Here is a 16,867-nt window from a genome sequence, read left to right on the forward strand (position 1 = left end):
GTTAAATGAGAGATGCCATGTGTAGCAAAGAATTCTTTCAACACAATGTATTCACCCTCATTGTCAAAGTATATAGTCATAATTTTTGTCTTGAAATAATTTTCCACAAGAGCTTTGAAACGGATGAATGTTGGTTTGACCTTAGATTTTTTTCGTAGTGGATAAAACCATATGTATTTAGTGAAGTGATCCACAAAAATAACATAATATTTAAATGCATCAAGAGAATAGAGAGGAGAGGTCCATACATCAGAAAATATTAATTCAAGAGGATTATGAGACACTAAGCTGGAGATAGAAAACGGTAATTTGTGACTTTTATTACATTGACATGCATTGCAAACAAAATCTTTAGAAATTGAATGTGAATTTAAATGATGCTTTGACAAAATGGTATTTAAAACAGAAAACGTAGGATGGCCTAATCTAAAATGCCAATTTATTGGAGCGAGTTTGACACTTGAAAAAGCATGAGGAGCGACAACACACGGCCATTCATACACACCTTCATTGGTTTTGCCCTTTGCGCGAATTTCCCCGTGAATAGATCCTTCACAAGAAAACACCATGGTAAGAACTCAATTGAGACATTATTATCAACACAGAATTGATATATGGAAATTAAATTGCGTTTAATGTCAGGAACACAAAGGATATTATTTAAATGAAATGAGTGAGTGGAGGAGGAAAGTTGATTGGACCCCAGGTGCGTAATTTTTAAACCTTTACCATCCCCTATCAAAACATCATCAGTGCCCGTATATGGTAGATGGTGAGCAAGGTTTTGAAGATCAGATGTAATGTGGCTGGATGCCCCACTGTCCATCATCCACGGAGAAGAAACTGGAGGGGTGCAGGTTGCCATGTTGGCTTGTGGTGGCCACGAAGTAGTGGTTGGATTTGGATTGTTGAGAGGAACAAGTCGGAAGGAAGGGCACTTTTTTGCTGTATGACCCTGAATGCCACATATTTGGCAATAACCATACCGCAATAACCAAGGTATGGCCTTGGTGTCAGTCGACTACTGTTACGTGTGGGTGGAGTAGAATGAAACTGATTTGGACTTGTGTGGCATGAGTGCTGGTTGCCATGTGAACGCCAGTTTCCACCATAACTTGAGTGATTAGGCAGACTGCGATTGACATTGGAAAAGGGAGAGCGCTGGTTGCGACTGGCTTGTAAGGCTGTTGGTGGGAAAAAGTTAACAGCTTTAGGAGTTGCATGCAGAGAGGCTTCAAACATCAAGAGCCTTTCATGAAGCTCATCAAAGCTTATGGCATTCTCCTTGGCTTGCACAGCCCTTACCAGTTCTCGGTATTCATCACCAAGTTCGTCAAGAATTTTATCTGTCAGGTCTTCATTGTCAATTGGTGCACCTATACTGCAAGTTCATTAGCTTTGGCTTTGATAGATTGTAGAAAATCTGTTATATTGAGAGTGCCTTTGGTTAGCAATCTGAATTGCGATTTCACTTGTTTGATTCATCCTCTGGATGGAGTAGCATATGTGGCAACAAGAATGCTCCATGCTTCACGAGAAGATTTTGCTCTAGCAATAAATGGGATGATTGTAGGTGTAATGGATCCAATGATAGCATTGAGGATAAGCTGATCTTGACGTATCCAGGTGATATATTCTGGATTCAATTGTTCGGTTGTGATGTTGTTGTTGCTGGTGGTAAGGTGTTCTGATGGACATGGCTTGGTACCATCTATGTACCCGTGTAAATCATAACCAACAAAAAGTGTTTGAAACTGTAGTTTCCATGACAAGTAATTGGAACTGTTTAGTTTGAGAGGAGCTTGTGCTGTGACATTGATAGTCACCAGATTTGTGGTTAAGGAATCACTCATTGTGATTGAAAGCAATGACAGAAGAAGAAGAAAAAAAAATTAATGAGATTGCTCTGATACCATGTAAGATATTGTAAGGTTTGTGTGAAGCACTGCGTAGTCCATTAACTACAAGCAGTGTGTGTGTATGTGTGTGTGTGTGTGTCTATATATATATATATATATATATATGTTGCAGAGAATCTGCAGTCAGTTACAGCAAGTAGAGTTTAACTCTACTACAATCTTATCAACCTACAACCTTATCCTAATCCTTATCTTTTAGGAATTTAAATTCAAATAGTATATACATGAATACTTGCTAACATGACATTGAATTTATTCATATAAATATATTTAATTTATTAATATAGACTTATTTATTTTTAATATTTATCAAATATTTTATTAATAAATTTATAATAAAGATAATATTATTGAGACAAAAATACTTTGAATTGATATTTATTCATATAAATATATTTAATTTATTAATAGACTTATTTATTTTTAATATTTATCAAATATTTTATTAATAAATTTATAATAAAGATAATATTATTGAGAAAAAAATACTTTGAACTAATATTTAATTAATTTTTAAAAGAAGAATCCCTTTTTTTTCAGAAATCAACGCCTTTAGCTCTGTTGCTGGACTGTTTAAAGCTGAATGTAACACTTGATTATCTTTTAGTTTTTCTTAATATTCAAATTAATACACAGGCATTTATTATTTTTTTGGATGGGAGAGGGAAATCATTACTATATGTTATACCGTAAGAATTTTTTTATTTTTTCCCTCAAGGAAGGCGACTGTCCCCTGCGGCCCGCCCTCTTTGTCCCCACCTCCTAGTGGAAGAGGGTGGTTAGGCTATGAGAAAAAGTTAACATAAAGGGCCATAGATCTGTAACCAATCAGCCTGATTTTGTTCAATTACATGTTGACTTTAGCAAAAACTGATGTCAGGATTTTTAAAATGAATTTTATCACAGTTGGTCTACGACGTGGGATGGCGTGAATATTTAAATTATAGAAGCTGGATTTGAGTTCAATTACCTGTTTATGGTAACAGACATTCATGTCAGAATTATTTTCAATGAATTTTAAAACTCGAGAGTTACCTGGAAAAATAATATAAATTCGGACACCAAATGAAAGCAAAATTGAGATTCGTAAGAAGTTTGATTGGAGCCAAGCATGGAGTCTCTCGGTAACCTTCATTAAGATCATGAATTAGACACCGTTAATCTTTGCAGTTCAAGATGTTTTTATTCTTACCACAGCTTTGAGAGTTGTTTATATACGGAATCCATCCAGTAAGAACTTAAAATCATAAATTTGTATTTTTTTTTAAATCATAACAGTAAAAACTACAATATTATCTTAGTATTTGAATGTGGGTTTTCTCTGACAATGGTAGAAAGTTGTGGCCGCAAGTCTTTATCACATTACAGTTTTTGAGGAAGAAACGGAGGTGGGAACAATCATTAGAAGATGCCAAAGTGCAAGAATTGAATATGTAATTGCTAAATAGAATCTTTGATCTAAAAGAAGAACAGATTAATTAATAGGAAATAATGAAGCCAATGTTTCCAATATGGAATGGGAAAATAGGAGGTTGCTGTGCAAGTATCTCATAGTTCAAGATCTAAATCTGACCACCCATTTTCTCTTGAACTGGTAAAATGCATGAGCAAGATCAAACATTTCTGTGCTTTCGTAGGTTAGGCTGGCAAAGTGGTGAGGACACAACGATCCTTTACTCTTTTACTTCTTTTCATGATCGGATCATTGAAAGCCCTCTCCAAATACATATCAGTCATTAATAAAGAGAGATTCTCCCCCCACTCCTCAATACAGTCAGTAGTTAACTTTAGTCATATGTCCTTTTTTAACCTCATTTGTTGATGACACGACTTGGGCACAACTGGGAGCAGATAATCAACTATCCTTTCTTCATTGGAGACTAGTGATGGGAGTCTTGTCGAACCACCCTGGAAAAGAATCTGATCAATAATAAGAGTTCCTTGGCATGCGTCATGCATGTAAATTTGTCCCGATCAAAGGACATTATCTGTGCATGAGGGATATCTGGTTTTAATCAGGGGAGGTTTCTTAATTGGTGGTTAGCTTCAATTGTTTCAATACAATGAACCTCTCATGATTTTATTAATGCTTCCATGTCCAATCAACATCAAAACCTTTCTTAACTTGTGATAAACACCTAAGAGAGGTTGGTTCGATATATAATAAAAAGAAGATTTATTATTAAGGATTTGTTTGGCAGTGCCATTTGAAAACGCGTTTTACCAAATTAATTCGTTGTCCATCTCATTAATTATCCAGACCCCTACGTTAATTGCTTTCATTTTTCCTGTACACATCAACCCTTTCGAAACATATACTTGACAGGATTGAGGATGCCATCCTTTATCCTAAAGGGTTTGAGGCTGAGCTTTTGCCACGAGAAGCGGGAGGGATGCCGGGCCAATTCTAGCTAGGACATGTATAATCATCCAGCTTTGAATTAAGTAGAAATCGTATCATTTGTCATAATAACAAAAGGCCAAAGATATTGGGCCCCTTCCCTTTTGAATTTACAGGGGGCGATTAGACCTATATATCCCTTTGAGATTAATACTACTGGAAACAGAAACCCAGGATTAATTAGGCTCAAGACCTGCCATTCTTTCTTGTGTTTTGTAGGTGATGTATTGAAGTATAATATGATTTATGCCCATTAATGTTGATTATAATTAATTCTATGCGTGTATGTTTAGGGTGCCCGGTCCAGGTGGTGGCAGGAAGAGGGAGATGACCCTTTTGAGTGCCAAATGGAATGCAACTGGTAGAAGGAAGAGTATTTTTGGTGCCAAGCCAGCCAACCAGCCAGCAGTATCCTTTGAACTTGCAGCCAGCCGAGGAAAAACAAGGAGCCAAAAGCTCCTTGGTGGCTTGGTCCCCATGGAAAATCTTTTATTCTAAAGGAAACTTGAAATTCAAAAAATTCCAACGGTCTTTTTCATGTTTCCCCTTGGTTTTTCTTCTTGGCTACACTTGTGAAGTGATGTATTGTTACATCAATGCATCAATAATTGATTAGAGGGTCTTTCACTGATTGCTAAGAGAAGGGAAATGTTATAGGAGTAGAAGCCACATTAATAAACAAGACGAGGGCATTTGGCAAAGCAGAAGCAGCTAGCACTAATACGATAGTGTGGGATTTCATAACTAATACGATACAAGAGGGAGGAAGAGCGGGAAGGGAGAGGGTGGAGTGGCCGACTGGGACCTTTGGTCCTTGCAAGTCAGGTGGGAGTAGCTAGGTGGTGGTCCAATATTGTCCACGACTCGATCCATGTAGTGTATGTAGCTAGGTTGCATGCAGGGGCTGGTAGGGTCACTTTTGTTTTTTGCCTGTACAGGAGCAGTATTTGCCAATTCTTTCCCTTTCATGGTCTACCACCAATAATGAATTCAGGCACCCATATATTCGTTCCATTTATAATGTTTGGTTGCGTGTGGCTCTCCACTCCGCTACCCCATGCCTTGAAGAGAGGTTAATTTAGTGCCACCGCCAATGTATCCATCCATTGCATTTATTCACAGAGAGGTCTAGTGCCAACGCCAACGGATTAATTATTTGATAAGTTGTTTAATATTTATCCATATATGTTATTTGATTTTTAAGAGTTTTAATTTATAATAAATCCTTTTATCCTTCACCACCGGACAAGGTATACTTGTGTGGTGACATTAGTGATATAATTAATTAATTGTCAATCCAGGATTGGCAGGTTGAGCAAGCTCTATTATACTATTCTTTTTTATTTAAATACACACACACACACACTGAGGCACAGATGTAATATAAACATGTGTCATCCTTTTCACAATGATTACAGCTTAGTATCTGACAAGCAGGAGCAGGTCCTCTCTCTTTCAGGGGAAGACTATCCGTAGGAGTCCAACCATTATCAAGAATATGGGGCACTAGTGCTTCATCAGACAGCAGTTTTCTCATATTTTTTGTTTTTACTTTCCTTATTAATGTTAATTAAAAAGAATAGAGAATAATATTATGATCCATGAGGATGAAAAGGAAAAGGTAAAGAATGTCTCTTTCTTTTTTCTTCTTTCTTTGCCCTTAAAGAGTGGTCAAGGTAGAGAAGGCTAGGGATGGTAGAGAGAGGGGGGCAGTAAGAAAAAAAGAGGGGGGGGGGGGGGATAACATTACTTTAATGCAAAGTGGTAGAGAGAGGTAGGGTTATATAAAAATGTTGGAGTTGGCCTTTGCCTAGTTAAGAGGGGGAGAAAGAAGAGAGAAAGCAACACAAGGTCCTGAAGAAACTGCAGGATCTGGCAGTGTTTTGTATGCCCCTTTTCAGCTTTTGTGTGCCACTAGGACTCTTGGACTAAGCTTGATTCATTCATTCATCAAATCGAAATTCTTCTGATCTCTACCATTGCACTCTGGCATAGCATAGCATAGCATAGAGGAATAGAAGCAATAAGAGAAGAAAGAAGAGATATGGTGGTAGGAGCAGCGTCCTCCAAGCTGAAAAGGGCAGCTAAGAAAATGGTGGTGGCTGCATGCGCCTCCTTCTCTTCCAGAAAGCCACCTGCTCTTGCTGATCCTTCTGCTTCCCTTCATACCAACTCTATCAATGTAAGTCACTCGCTTCTCCTGCTGCTCGTTTCCTCAATTTCTCTTCTTAATTAATCCATAAAACATCAATGCAGTCCCTCTCTCCACAAAACTCCAAAATTGTTTTCCCCTTAATTTTCCTTCCTTTTCTTTTGTTTTTTTGGGGTGCAATTTTATGAATTCAACATATACATTGATTTATGATGATAACAGTCATTTTTAATCTCTCCTCAGAAATCCATCTTTGTGTAATTTGCATAAAATTAATTAACGGAAGAGGATAGTGATTAATTAAGATGGTTGCTAATATTTGCGAGTGAGATTTACAGATCTCGGATTCTAGCCTAGCAACGTTTCCAACAAGGACAAAGAATAGCTTCTCAGGGGAAGGCGAAGGGGAAGATGATGATGATGATGATGAAGAAGAAGAATCCAACACCATCATTAGCAATAAAAATAACAACAACGTGGCTTCTAAGGTAGGCAAGACATGTTTTTGTCTTCTCTTCGCTTTAGAGGACTTGAATTGATGTCTTAATCTACCTGGCTATGTCCATTTGTTACATTAACTTTTGGAATCCAAAGTTCGACTGCTCTCATGCCTCATCTCATCTTATGTTTATCTGTGTTCTGCTTCATTTCACAGTTGCCAGCAAAATATGAGTGGCAATAAATTCTCTAGGACATGGAGAGAGGACAGGACCGCCTTTTTCATTATTATTTTTTTAAATATCTCTCTGTTCATTAGTAAAATTGCAGTGTGATTCTCGAGGAAACTTTTTTCTTTATTTATTTGTTCATTCAATTTAAAGTTTTGAAAACTACCTGAATCATTCATTTCCTACAAAAGCATGTGATTCTGAATACTTGCACTTTTTATGAGCCCTGATCCACCCACTGTTAGTATCTGTATGTTAGCGTGATGATTGAACTGTATTTTTCCCAGTTTTAAAAGTTTTTGATTGATCAAAACACATTCCTATAAAAATTCTCTTTTGAAATGCTGTTTTTTTCTTTTTAAAATCTACCTTTCCAAGTCACAACCACAACACCTACCTTAATCAAGTCCCATTTACCACCACATGATTTCTAACCAATTTTGTCTTCGTTCAATTCCTTGCACTATTTATATTTGTTGGTGATCCACCATGTCAATTATATTAATTTCCCTCTCACTTTACTTCCCACGATATTGTTCATTTCTAGTAACCACAATTAATCACCCTTCTCAAAAAGGGAACAAAAAGAAAACCCACAATCATAACATTTGGCCAACTCTCTCCAAGTCAAATTTTACATTTCAGGTTATAAAAATCATCATTATACAGTTCTATCAAAGGACAGTATTGATACAATTATAGCCTCCTGACCGATAATTTGCTCTTCTTTTACTCTTGGTACACCGCAATAACAGCACATTGTTGATCCATTATCAACAATTGAATGCAGACCACAATTCTTAATTCAAATTTTTTGGGATTTTTTATTTTTATTTTTTATTTTTAGGAATATGTTTTGCATGTTCTTATATATTTCATCCTCGAGATTATGATCAAATGCTATTTTTATGATGTGTCTCTTACTTCAAATTCCTGCCAGGCATGCTCATGGATTTGTATAACTAACCTATTATGTGGTTCATGTGATGTGGCAGAACTTGTGCGCAATATGTCTTGATCCCCTGAGTTACAGCACAAGCAACAGCCCAGGGCAGGCCATATTCACAGCCCAGTGCCGTCATGCATTCCACTTTGCCTGCATCTCATCCAATGTCCGCCATGGTAGTGTCACCTGCCCCATCTGCCGTGCTCGTTGGACGCAGCTTCCCCGCAACCTAAATATGCCTTGTTCCCTCTCCTGCAACCAAACTGACCCCATTCTCCAAATCCTTGATGATTCCATTGCCAACTTCCGGGTCCATAGGCATTCTTTCCTACGTTCTGCCCGTTATGATGATGATGACCCCATAGAACCTGATCAGACTCCCAATTATCCCCGTCTAGACTTCTCTATAGTGCCAATCCCATTGACAATCTTTCACCATCCTCGCACACAACATTATCAGCACCACCACAATTTAACAGCAGGTTCCTCATTCTTTTCACACCCACCCACTTCTTATGCATGCACCTCCTCATCGAATAGGATATCTACTGCTGCCTATCTCTCAGTAAAGTTGGCAAATCAACGACCAACAGATTTAATTCTGGTTGCAAGCCCCAATGGGCCACATCTTAGGCTTCTCAAGCAATCGATGGCATTGGTGGTTTTTTCTCTCCGACCCATTGATCGTTTGGCTATTGTTACTTACTCTTCAGCTGCAGCCCGTGTGTTCCCTTTAAGACGCATGACGTTCTACGGTAAGCGAACAGCCTTACAAGTCATTGACCGCCTATATTTTATGGGACAAGCAGACCCAATTGAAGGTCTCAAAAAAGGGATAAAAATACTAGAGGATCGTGCACACAAGAATCCACAGTCTACTATCTTGCATCTCTCTGATAGTCCAACAAGATCATATCATACTATCAATATGCAAGTTCCTATTCCCATCCACCGGTTTCATGTGGGATTTGGCTTTGGCACTTCAAATGGATTTGTCATGCATGAATTTGAAGAGTTCTTGGCAAGAATGCTAGGAGGTGTGATTAGAGATGTCCATTTGAGAATAGGGGATGAAGCCAGGATTGCAAGGCTCGGAGAGCTACGGGGAGGTGAAGAAAGAAGAATTGTGTTGGAATTGGGCGAGTCAAATTATGTTAGTGTAGGATATAGCTACATTGATGGCGGAGTTGGTGAATGCAACAGAACAGGGGAAACTGTGGTGACTCTAGGGGAAAAATGGGAAGCAAATGAGGATGGCAGAGAAGCTGTAGCAGGGAGGGACTCCAGCAGTATACTTGGTGGCAGGAGTAGCAGTGTTGAAAGTTGGGATTACCATGACCCTTACATGGCTAGAAGATGGGCTAAACATTTGCATGGCTATAGGATTTGAGTCAAGCAATACCTGTAGTTTATATCGACGGGGGATTTCAGTGATTTTCCGTGAGCCTCCTGATAGTTTGAGCAAGTAGCCAACTAGCCGTGCTTAGATAGTGGTTTACAGAATTTAAGAAAAAAGTAGTTAAATTTTGAAGGAAAAAAAAACATACTAGGTGCTTTGATTCATTTATATCTCCATTGCAATTTTCTACTACTTGAGCTTCTCATCCATAAATGAATGTGCCATCCCCTCAACAAGGCTTGGAACTTGAAATTAAGGAGTAACGCAACCAAGAGGAAGAACAAGCAGGCAGCAAAGTAGGATGATCAGATTATGCTTAAACACATTTAAGAGTGATGGATCAGATGAATAAGAAGAGTGTTTAGCATTAAGAAATCACAAATTAATTGCCATTGCAATTGCAAGTATATAATATATCAATAATTCATGCCTATTAGCAAATAATGTATTTTGTCTGCAATTACAGATATCGAAGTCAAATGACTCCTGAAGACTTGAGCCACGGTCTGCTCAATGATGAAGCAACCAACAAGCATTAGCATTGATCATGTATTTATTTTAGAAATTTGTCCAATTGGCAGCTAATTGGTGTTCACACAAAGGCAAATTCTGGGGAAAAAACGTCCATCTAATTAAACAAATAGAAGAAACAGCAGCAGCAGATATATAGACGGTTAGAAATGGAAATTAAGCATCTCTCTCCTCAACCATAGCCTTAACTCATCATCAACTCTGCCACCCTCCCTCCTGCATTGTCAACTTTGTAGTTTAATATTAATTTTTTTTTCAAGTCCAGTGAAATAAAAGTAAAACAGCTGGCTGTCAGTTTTTCTAAACACAAATCATTAATTAATCCAGCCAGTCTCAGCTTTGGTACACTGTTTCCTTAACTTTAAAATTTTATATTTGAGATAATAATAATAATAAAGCCCACTTTATCACTATTAGTAATAATCCTCATTTCTTTTATTATAGCATCTCCTCAGAAATAAGGTTTTTTATATATATATATATATATATATATATATATATATATATTTATGTCTTAGCATTGTAATAGCAAAAACTAATTTAGAATAGCTAATTGTATTTTAATATATTTGATACACAATTATTTTAATAACTTGATATGATTCGGTTGATTTGACGGGTCTAAAAACAACTCAGATAATTCTCAATCAAGTCAATATTAAATGACAAAATTAAAAAAAAAAATTAATTAAAAAAACTAAAAAACAACTCGAATCATATCCTGGTAAACTCATCAAGCTCATAACATGGATCATAAGACCATGATAATCTCATAAAAAGAAAATTAAAAAAATATAGATTTAAAAAAATCAAAAGAAGAAAACTAGTAAAAAAACAATATTGTAATGAATAGTGTTTTATAGGGTTTTGATATTTTTGTAAAAGAGGTAGGAATATCAATTGTGTAAGAGAAATGATATTATAATAATTTGTTGAGTATGTAAAAAAAACATTGAAAAATCAAATTAATATTTTTATTTTTTTTAGATTTCCTTTTAGCGCATCCATAGAGATGCTTTAGACAATGTTTGATATGCTAAAAATGATGGACTGGACAAAATAAATTTTTTTATGAAGTTGTTTGGTGCACATTTAGATAATAAATAAATTAATTTTTATCTTATTCAAATCTGTTTAAGTGGAGAAATTTTTTGTCTCGCTAAAAGGGATAGGACAAGTCTATCAAATTCTCTACACAATGATTAATCTAGTTAATCTAGATCAATATAATAATAAAAATAATTGTTGTTATAGTTTGAAACTCAACTAGGAGCCAACCCGGGTCACGAGGTGGGTTGACCATTGACCTGAGTCAACGTGAGGATAAAAAAGTTATTATCATAGTTTTAAAACCTGACTAGGGATAGAACTAGAGTCAGGCCCAGGTCACAGGTTGACTATTGACCCGTGTCAATGTAAGGATAAAACTAATTATTATTATACTTTTAAAACTCGACTCGGGGGTTGACTCGGGGTCAGGCTAAGGTTGCAAGTTAGGACCGTTGACTCGGGTTAACGCAATGATAAAAATAGTTATTATCATACTTTTAAAACCTGACTCAAGGGTCAACTTGGGGCCAAATATGAGTGATGGGTCGAGTTGACCATTGACCTTGGTTAATATAAGGATAAAAATAGTTATTATCATACTTTTAAAACCTGACTTGGGGGTTGAGCCAAGGCTGGGCTCAGGTCACGAGCTAGGTTGATCATTGACCATTGACCATTAACCCGAGTCAACGTAAAAATAAAAATAGTTATTATCATAATTTTAAAACTCAATTAACAGGTCGACCTGGGATAAGACCTAAGCCATGAGTTGAAATGGTCAACCCAAGTTGATCCAAAGCAGCGTAAGAATAAAAATAATTATTATCATAATTTTAAAACCTGACTCGGGGGTCAACCTGGGGTAAGACTCAAGTCACGGCTTGGGAGGGCCAATCTGAGTTGACCCGAATAAAAATAGTTATTCTCTCTATGCTTTCTTAGCTATTTTCTATCTTTTATGCTTTTTAATAATATTGAATTACAAGCCTTTTTATTGGCATAAAGTCTTAGAAAATCAAGGAATTACACTAATCTGAACAAGAATTATATTTTGCTGACTAAACCAATCGATAGTTTCTCAACTAGTCGACCATTTCAACTTACTCCATCTAATTTCTTTGTCTTAACAACTAATTTCCAGAAATTAATTTACTTTCAACATCCCCCCTTAAACTTGATTTCTTTATAACTCTCAACTTATCTCTTATCTTGATAAAAACATCATATGTGAGTGACTTTGTAAAGATATCTGCGACTTAGTCTTGTATCTTTACATACTTTATTTCAACTTTCTTATTTAAAATGCAATCTTGTAGGTAATAAAATCTTATGTCAATATGCTTACTTCTATCATGAAATACTGAATTTTTTACTAATGCAATGACTGATAATTATCCATATAAGTTTTAATAGGCTTCTCTTATAGCATTTTCAATTCCTTCAATAATCTTCTTATCCACATGGAATGACAAACATATGATATAGTAACTATATATTCATCTTTCCATGTTGACAAAGTGACTCTAGATTGCTTATTTGAACTTCATGTAAATGTTGTGTCCCCTGTGTAGAAAACAAAACTCATAGTGTTTTTTTATCATCCATATCTTCAACCTAATCACTATCACTATAACCCACAAGTTCAAAACTATTAGAATAACCATAGAACAAGCTAAAATCAACAGTACCTTTAATATACTGAAGAATTAGCTTCAATGCTTTGAAGTGTGTCATAGTTGGTGTCTCCATAAATCTACTCACAAGTCCTACTTCAAAAAGAATATCCAAATGAGTTCATGTTAAATATCTCAAATTCTCAACTAAGCTCTTGAATGTTATAGATTTTATCTTCTCTCATTCATCATTCTTTGACATTTTTACTTTACACTCAACTGAAGTATTTACTCTTACACAATCCTCTATCTTGAACTTCTTAAAAAACTCCCTCGAAAATTTTTTTTGATTCACAAAGATTTCATCTTCTTCTTATTTGATATCAATCCCTAAATAATAGGAAATGAAACCAATATTCATCATCTTAAACTCCTTGATCATTGCTTGCTTAAAGTCTTAAAATATCTTTGGATTATTTCCTGTAAAGATCAAGCCATCCACATACAAATAAGCATGAGAAGTTTTACAAGAAGCAAACCAATGAGCTGACAATGTAAGAAAGGTACATCTACAAAAACTATATGGTAACTTTGAAAAGTTACATATGTTTGAATCAAAGAATATTTTAGAATACTTTGCAAAAGTATTAGCCATATACAATTAAATGAAAAGATATGATGAAAAGATAGAAGAGAAACGTGTGGTAGAGAATATCCTACGTTTGTTGTAAAAAAAGTTTCATTATGTAGTGGTCGCAATAGAGGAGTCGTAAAATATAGATTTTCTTTTAATACAAGGTCTCATGGAAAAATTACAAGCCCATGAGGAAAGTCAATGAGATTCTAGAGGATGTAGGTGCACAAACATTTTTTTTCAAAGCAAGATGGTTCTGGATATTTCCAATGAGGAGAAGGAAGAGAAAGATTTGGAAAAGAAGGTCGAGGAAGCCTTAACAGATCAAACGGTTAACCAAATGAAGGGAATTGATCAATGGATTTAACTGGCAATAGCAATCCAAGATCCAAATTTGACAGCAGGTGTGACAAATCAAAAGTTAAATGTTATACTGTCAAAAGACAGGTCATTACGTTAGGGATTGTTGGAGTCCAACCAAGAAGGATTGTCTATTATATACCAATGATGAAAAGCAACATATTGATCTTAGAACAATTATTAGAGAAGGGGTATGAAATTAAGATTAAGGATCATACTTTGACATTACTTGACACTAAAAGAGATATGATTGCAAAGGTAGCCATGATAAAAAAAAATTAGAATGTTCTTACTAAATATAAAAGCAGATGTATCTAAATGCCTAAATGTATGTGTGAAAGATGAAAGATGGCTTTGGTATTTGAGACTTGGGCATGTAAACTTGAAGATGATGGCACTAAAGGAGATGTTGAAGGGTCTACCATCCATTATACATCCATATCAGTTGTGTGAAAGATGTTTAGTGGACAATCAATTTTGCAAGATTTTTTTGAATGAGTTTACATCAAGAAAAAATCAACCCCTATAAGAAATACATGCTGATGTTTGTAGTCCTATCAAACCATGTTTGTTTGATCATGGTATAAGGAGACTCCTAACAGTGCCTAGATCTCCACAATAAAATGAAGTGGTGGAGAGAAAGAATAAAAATATCCTTAACATGGCAAGAAGCATACTCAAAACCAAAAAAATAGACTCTACAACATTTAAGAGCTTAGTTGGGAGTTCGAGATATTTAACATGTACTCATCCAGATATTCTTTATAAAGTAGGCCTTATGAGTAAGTTTATGAAGACACCAACTATGACTCACTTCAAAGTATCAAAGCAAATTCTACGATATATCAAAGGTACCATAGATTTTGGCTTATTATATGGTTATTTTAATAGCTTTGATTTTATAGGTTATAATGATAGTGATTAGGTTAGAGATATGGTTGATAGAAAGAACACTACAAGTTTTGTTTTCTACATGAGAGACATGATTTTCACATGGAGTTCAATGAAGTAATCTATTATCATATTATTTATTTGTGAAGCTGAATATATAGTTACTATATCATGTGTTTGTCATTCCATGTGGCTAAGAAGATTATTAAAAGAGTTATGAATGTCACAAGAAAAGCCTATAAAGATTTATGTGGACAACTCATCAGCTAATGTATTAGCTAAAATCCATTTTTTTCATGACAGAAGTAAGCACATCAACACAAGATTTTATTATCTAAGAGATTGCATTGTAAACAAGGAAGTTGAAGTCAAATATGTGAAGACTTAATACCAAGTAGTAGATAGTTTCACAAAACCACTCAAATATGATGTTTTTGCAAAACTGAGAGATATGCTGAGAATTATGAAGAATGATGACAATTGATATTGAAGGGGAGTGTTGAAGTTCAATATTAACTAGGATTTAGAGTTTGTAAGAGTTTTATTATTAGCTAAAGAAGGAATTCTAGTTAATGTAGGAATCCTTGATAAAGAAAGATTTATAATATACTAGTTTTTTAGAATCCTTATTTAATTGGAATGTTAGATTCCTTATTAAATTAGAATTTCCTTGAAATAGTTTAATTCCTTTATTATCTAAAACTTGAGGCCTATATATAGGCTTGTAATCTTAAGCATCACACAAGTATAGAGAGATATCGAGAAGAACTATAAAGGTGTATATTTTGAGAAAACTCTAAATAAAATTAATATCATTCCTCTCATTCTTCTCATTGTTCTTACAAATTAGCTACCACACCCTACCACATAACTCTTTAATTTTCATTTAGTTCATGACAAGTCGCTTTCAGTTTCATCATATGCATAAAATGTAAGTAATTGACATAGAATCTTTCATTATCATTCTATAAGGAACTAATTCAAGTGGACTTTACATTTGGCTCAAAGCTCTTTCTCTTTTGCTTAGGGGCTCTATGCACCAGCTGGCTGATCTTCATATGTTTGTTATGCAGGCTAAGAAGCACTTGCATATTCCCCTAGATGCAGAATGAAGATATCTGACCATGCTTGAGAGAGCTTGTAAGATGTTTACTAGTCAATATATTGATGCTGCAGTTATCGATACAGATAGCTAGAAGGGGGTGGGAACTAATACAACTAGAATTGATTCTGTTGATTCACTTGGCTTTTACTCCTAAACCTCTATGAATGGTCTAAAGGAACCATCTCAATCCAAAACCTTAAACTATTAGATGATGTCCTAAGATATGATTTATATTATTCTCTAACATATATACTCTCTTAAATGAAAGCTCTTTAGGCTTGAAATCTGCACAGGTTCACACTATCTTGTGCTTAATTTTTATCAAATAAATGGGGATGGTGAGATTTGAACTCGTAATCGCTTGGTCATCAAGGCTCTGATATCATGTCAAAAAATTATCTTAATCCAAAAGCTTAAGCTATTATTTGAGGTTCTAAATTATGATTTATATTATTCTCTAATAAATCGATGAACTGCCTAGTCTTCATCACCGAGGGGCTGGTTGTTCTACTGAAAGCTGCCTGACTTCTCATGAGAGCCCCGGAGGTTTGAATACGGAAGGATCTCCTGCTGGAGGGAAGACAGGCGCTGACCTTGGAGGTGGCAACATCTTTAATTAATCTGGGGTGAAGCAGAAATGGAAACTGCAGGAGTTAATGTGACCCAGGTTAATTCCTACGGTGCCTGTGTATGGTATATAGAATTAAAAACTCCAGGATGATCATCTTATGTGATTGGGTATAAGATTCTTTAATGAGTTACAATTCCAAGTGTAAAAATGAGGATATGGTCATTTGAACTGCAGTGAAGACGACTTTTCTCGTGAGTGTAAATTTAACCTTTGAATTGGGCATTTTGATGCTGATTAAATTGACTTGTAGTTTTATCAAACTATCATTGTCACTATATAATTAATTTATCTTCTCATACAAAAATATAGTCTTGTGCTGTGAAAAAAAAAACTGTTCTGATGATTGAATTCGAAAGAAATGATGTGTGAAATGCGAATATTTGACCAGTAAATGAAAACAGCTAGCTAGCTAGCTAGCTAGCTTGTGCTGTGAAAGATACGCATTTTAGGAACACAATGACTTGGTTGATAAAAGCCATGCAAGATCAAAGAAAATGCTTCGATGCCAAATATCTTGTAGTATGAACGTGATGGTGGAGGGTTGAACCTGCCCCCACTACCACCTTC

At 35.4% G+C, this 16,867-nt stretch overlaps 1 protein-coding gene across 1 annotated transcript; it reads left to right on the forward strand.

Annotated features, from left to right (window-relative positions):
* The first annotated feature begins 5,574 nt into the window (after positions 1–5,574).
* On the forward strand, positions 5,575–9,677 carry LOC133689903 (E3 ubiquitin-protein ligase WAV3-like). Its single transcript, XM_062110008.1, has 3 exons — positions 5,575–6,502; positions 6,811–6,960; positions 8,136–9,677. The coding sequence occupies exons 1-3, from the start codon at positions 6,365–6,367 to the stop codon at positions 9,474–9,476; spliced, it is 1,629 nt and encodes a 542-aa protein (XP_061965992.1). The 5' UTR covers positions 5,575–6,364; the 3' UTR covers positions 9,477–9,677.
* Positions 9,678–16,867: the final 7,190 nt, after the last annotated feature.

Source organism: Populus nigra, chromosome 3 (genome assembly GCF_951802175.1).
Source record: "Populus nigra chromosome 3, ddPopNigr1.1, whole genome shotgun sequence".
NCBI classification, from domain to species: domain Eukaryota; kingdom Viridiplantae; phylum Streptophyta; class Magnoliopsida; order Malpighiales; family Salicaceae; genus Populus; species Populus nigra.

Bases quoted from the DNA above. Each gene is read 5' to 3' on its own strand.
- LOC133689903 (XM_062110008.1), top strand. From the start codon at position 6,365: ATGGTGGTAGGAGCAGCGTCCTCCAAGCTGAAAAGGGCAGCTAAGAAA. The intron at 6,503-6,810 runs GTAAGTCACTCG...TGAGATTTACAG, and splicing joins TTCATACCAACTCTATCAAT to ATCTCGGATTCTAGCCTAGC. The intron at 6,961-8,135 runs GTAGGCAAGACA...GTGATGTGGCAG, and splicing joins ACAACAACGTGGCTTCTAAG to AACTTGTGCGCAATATGTCT.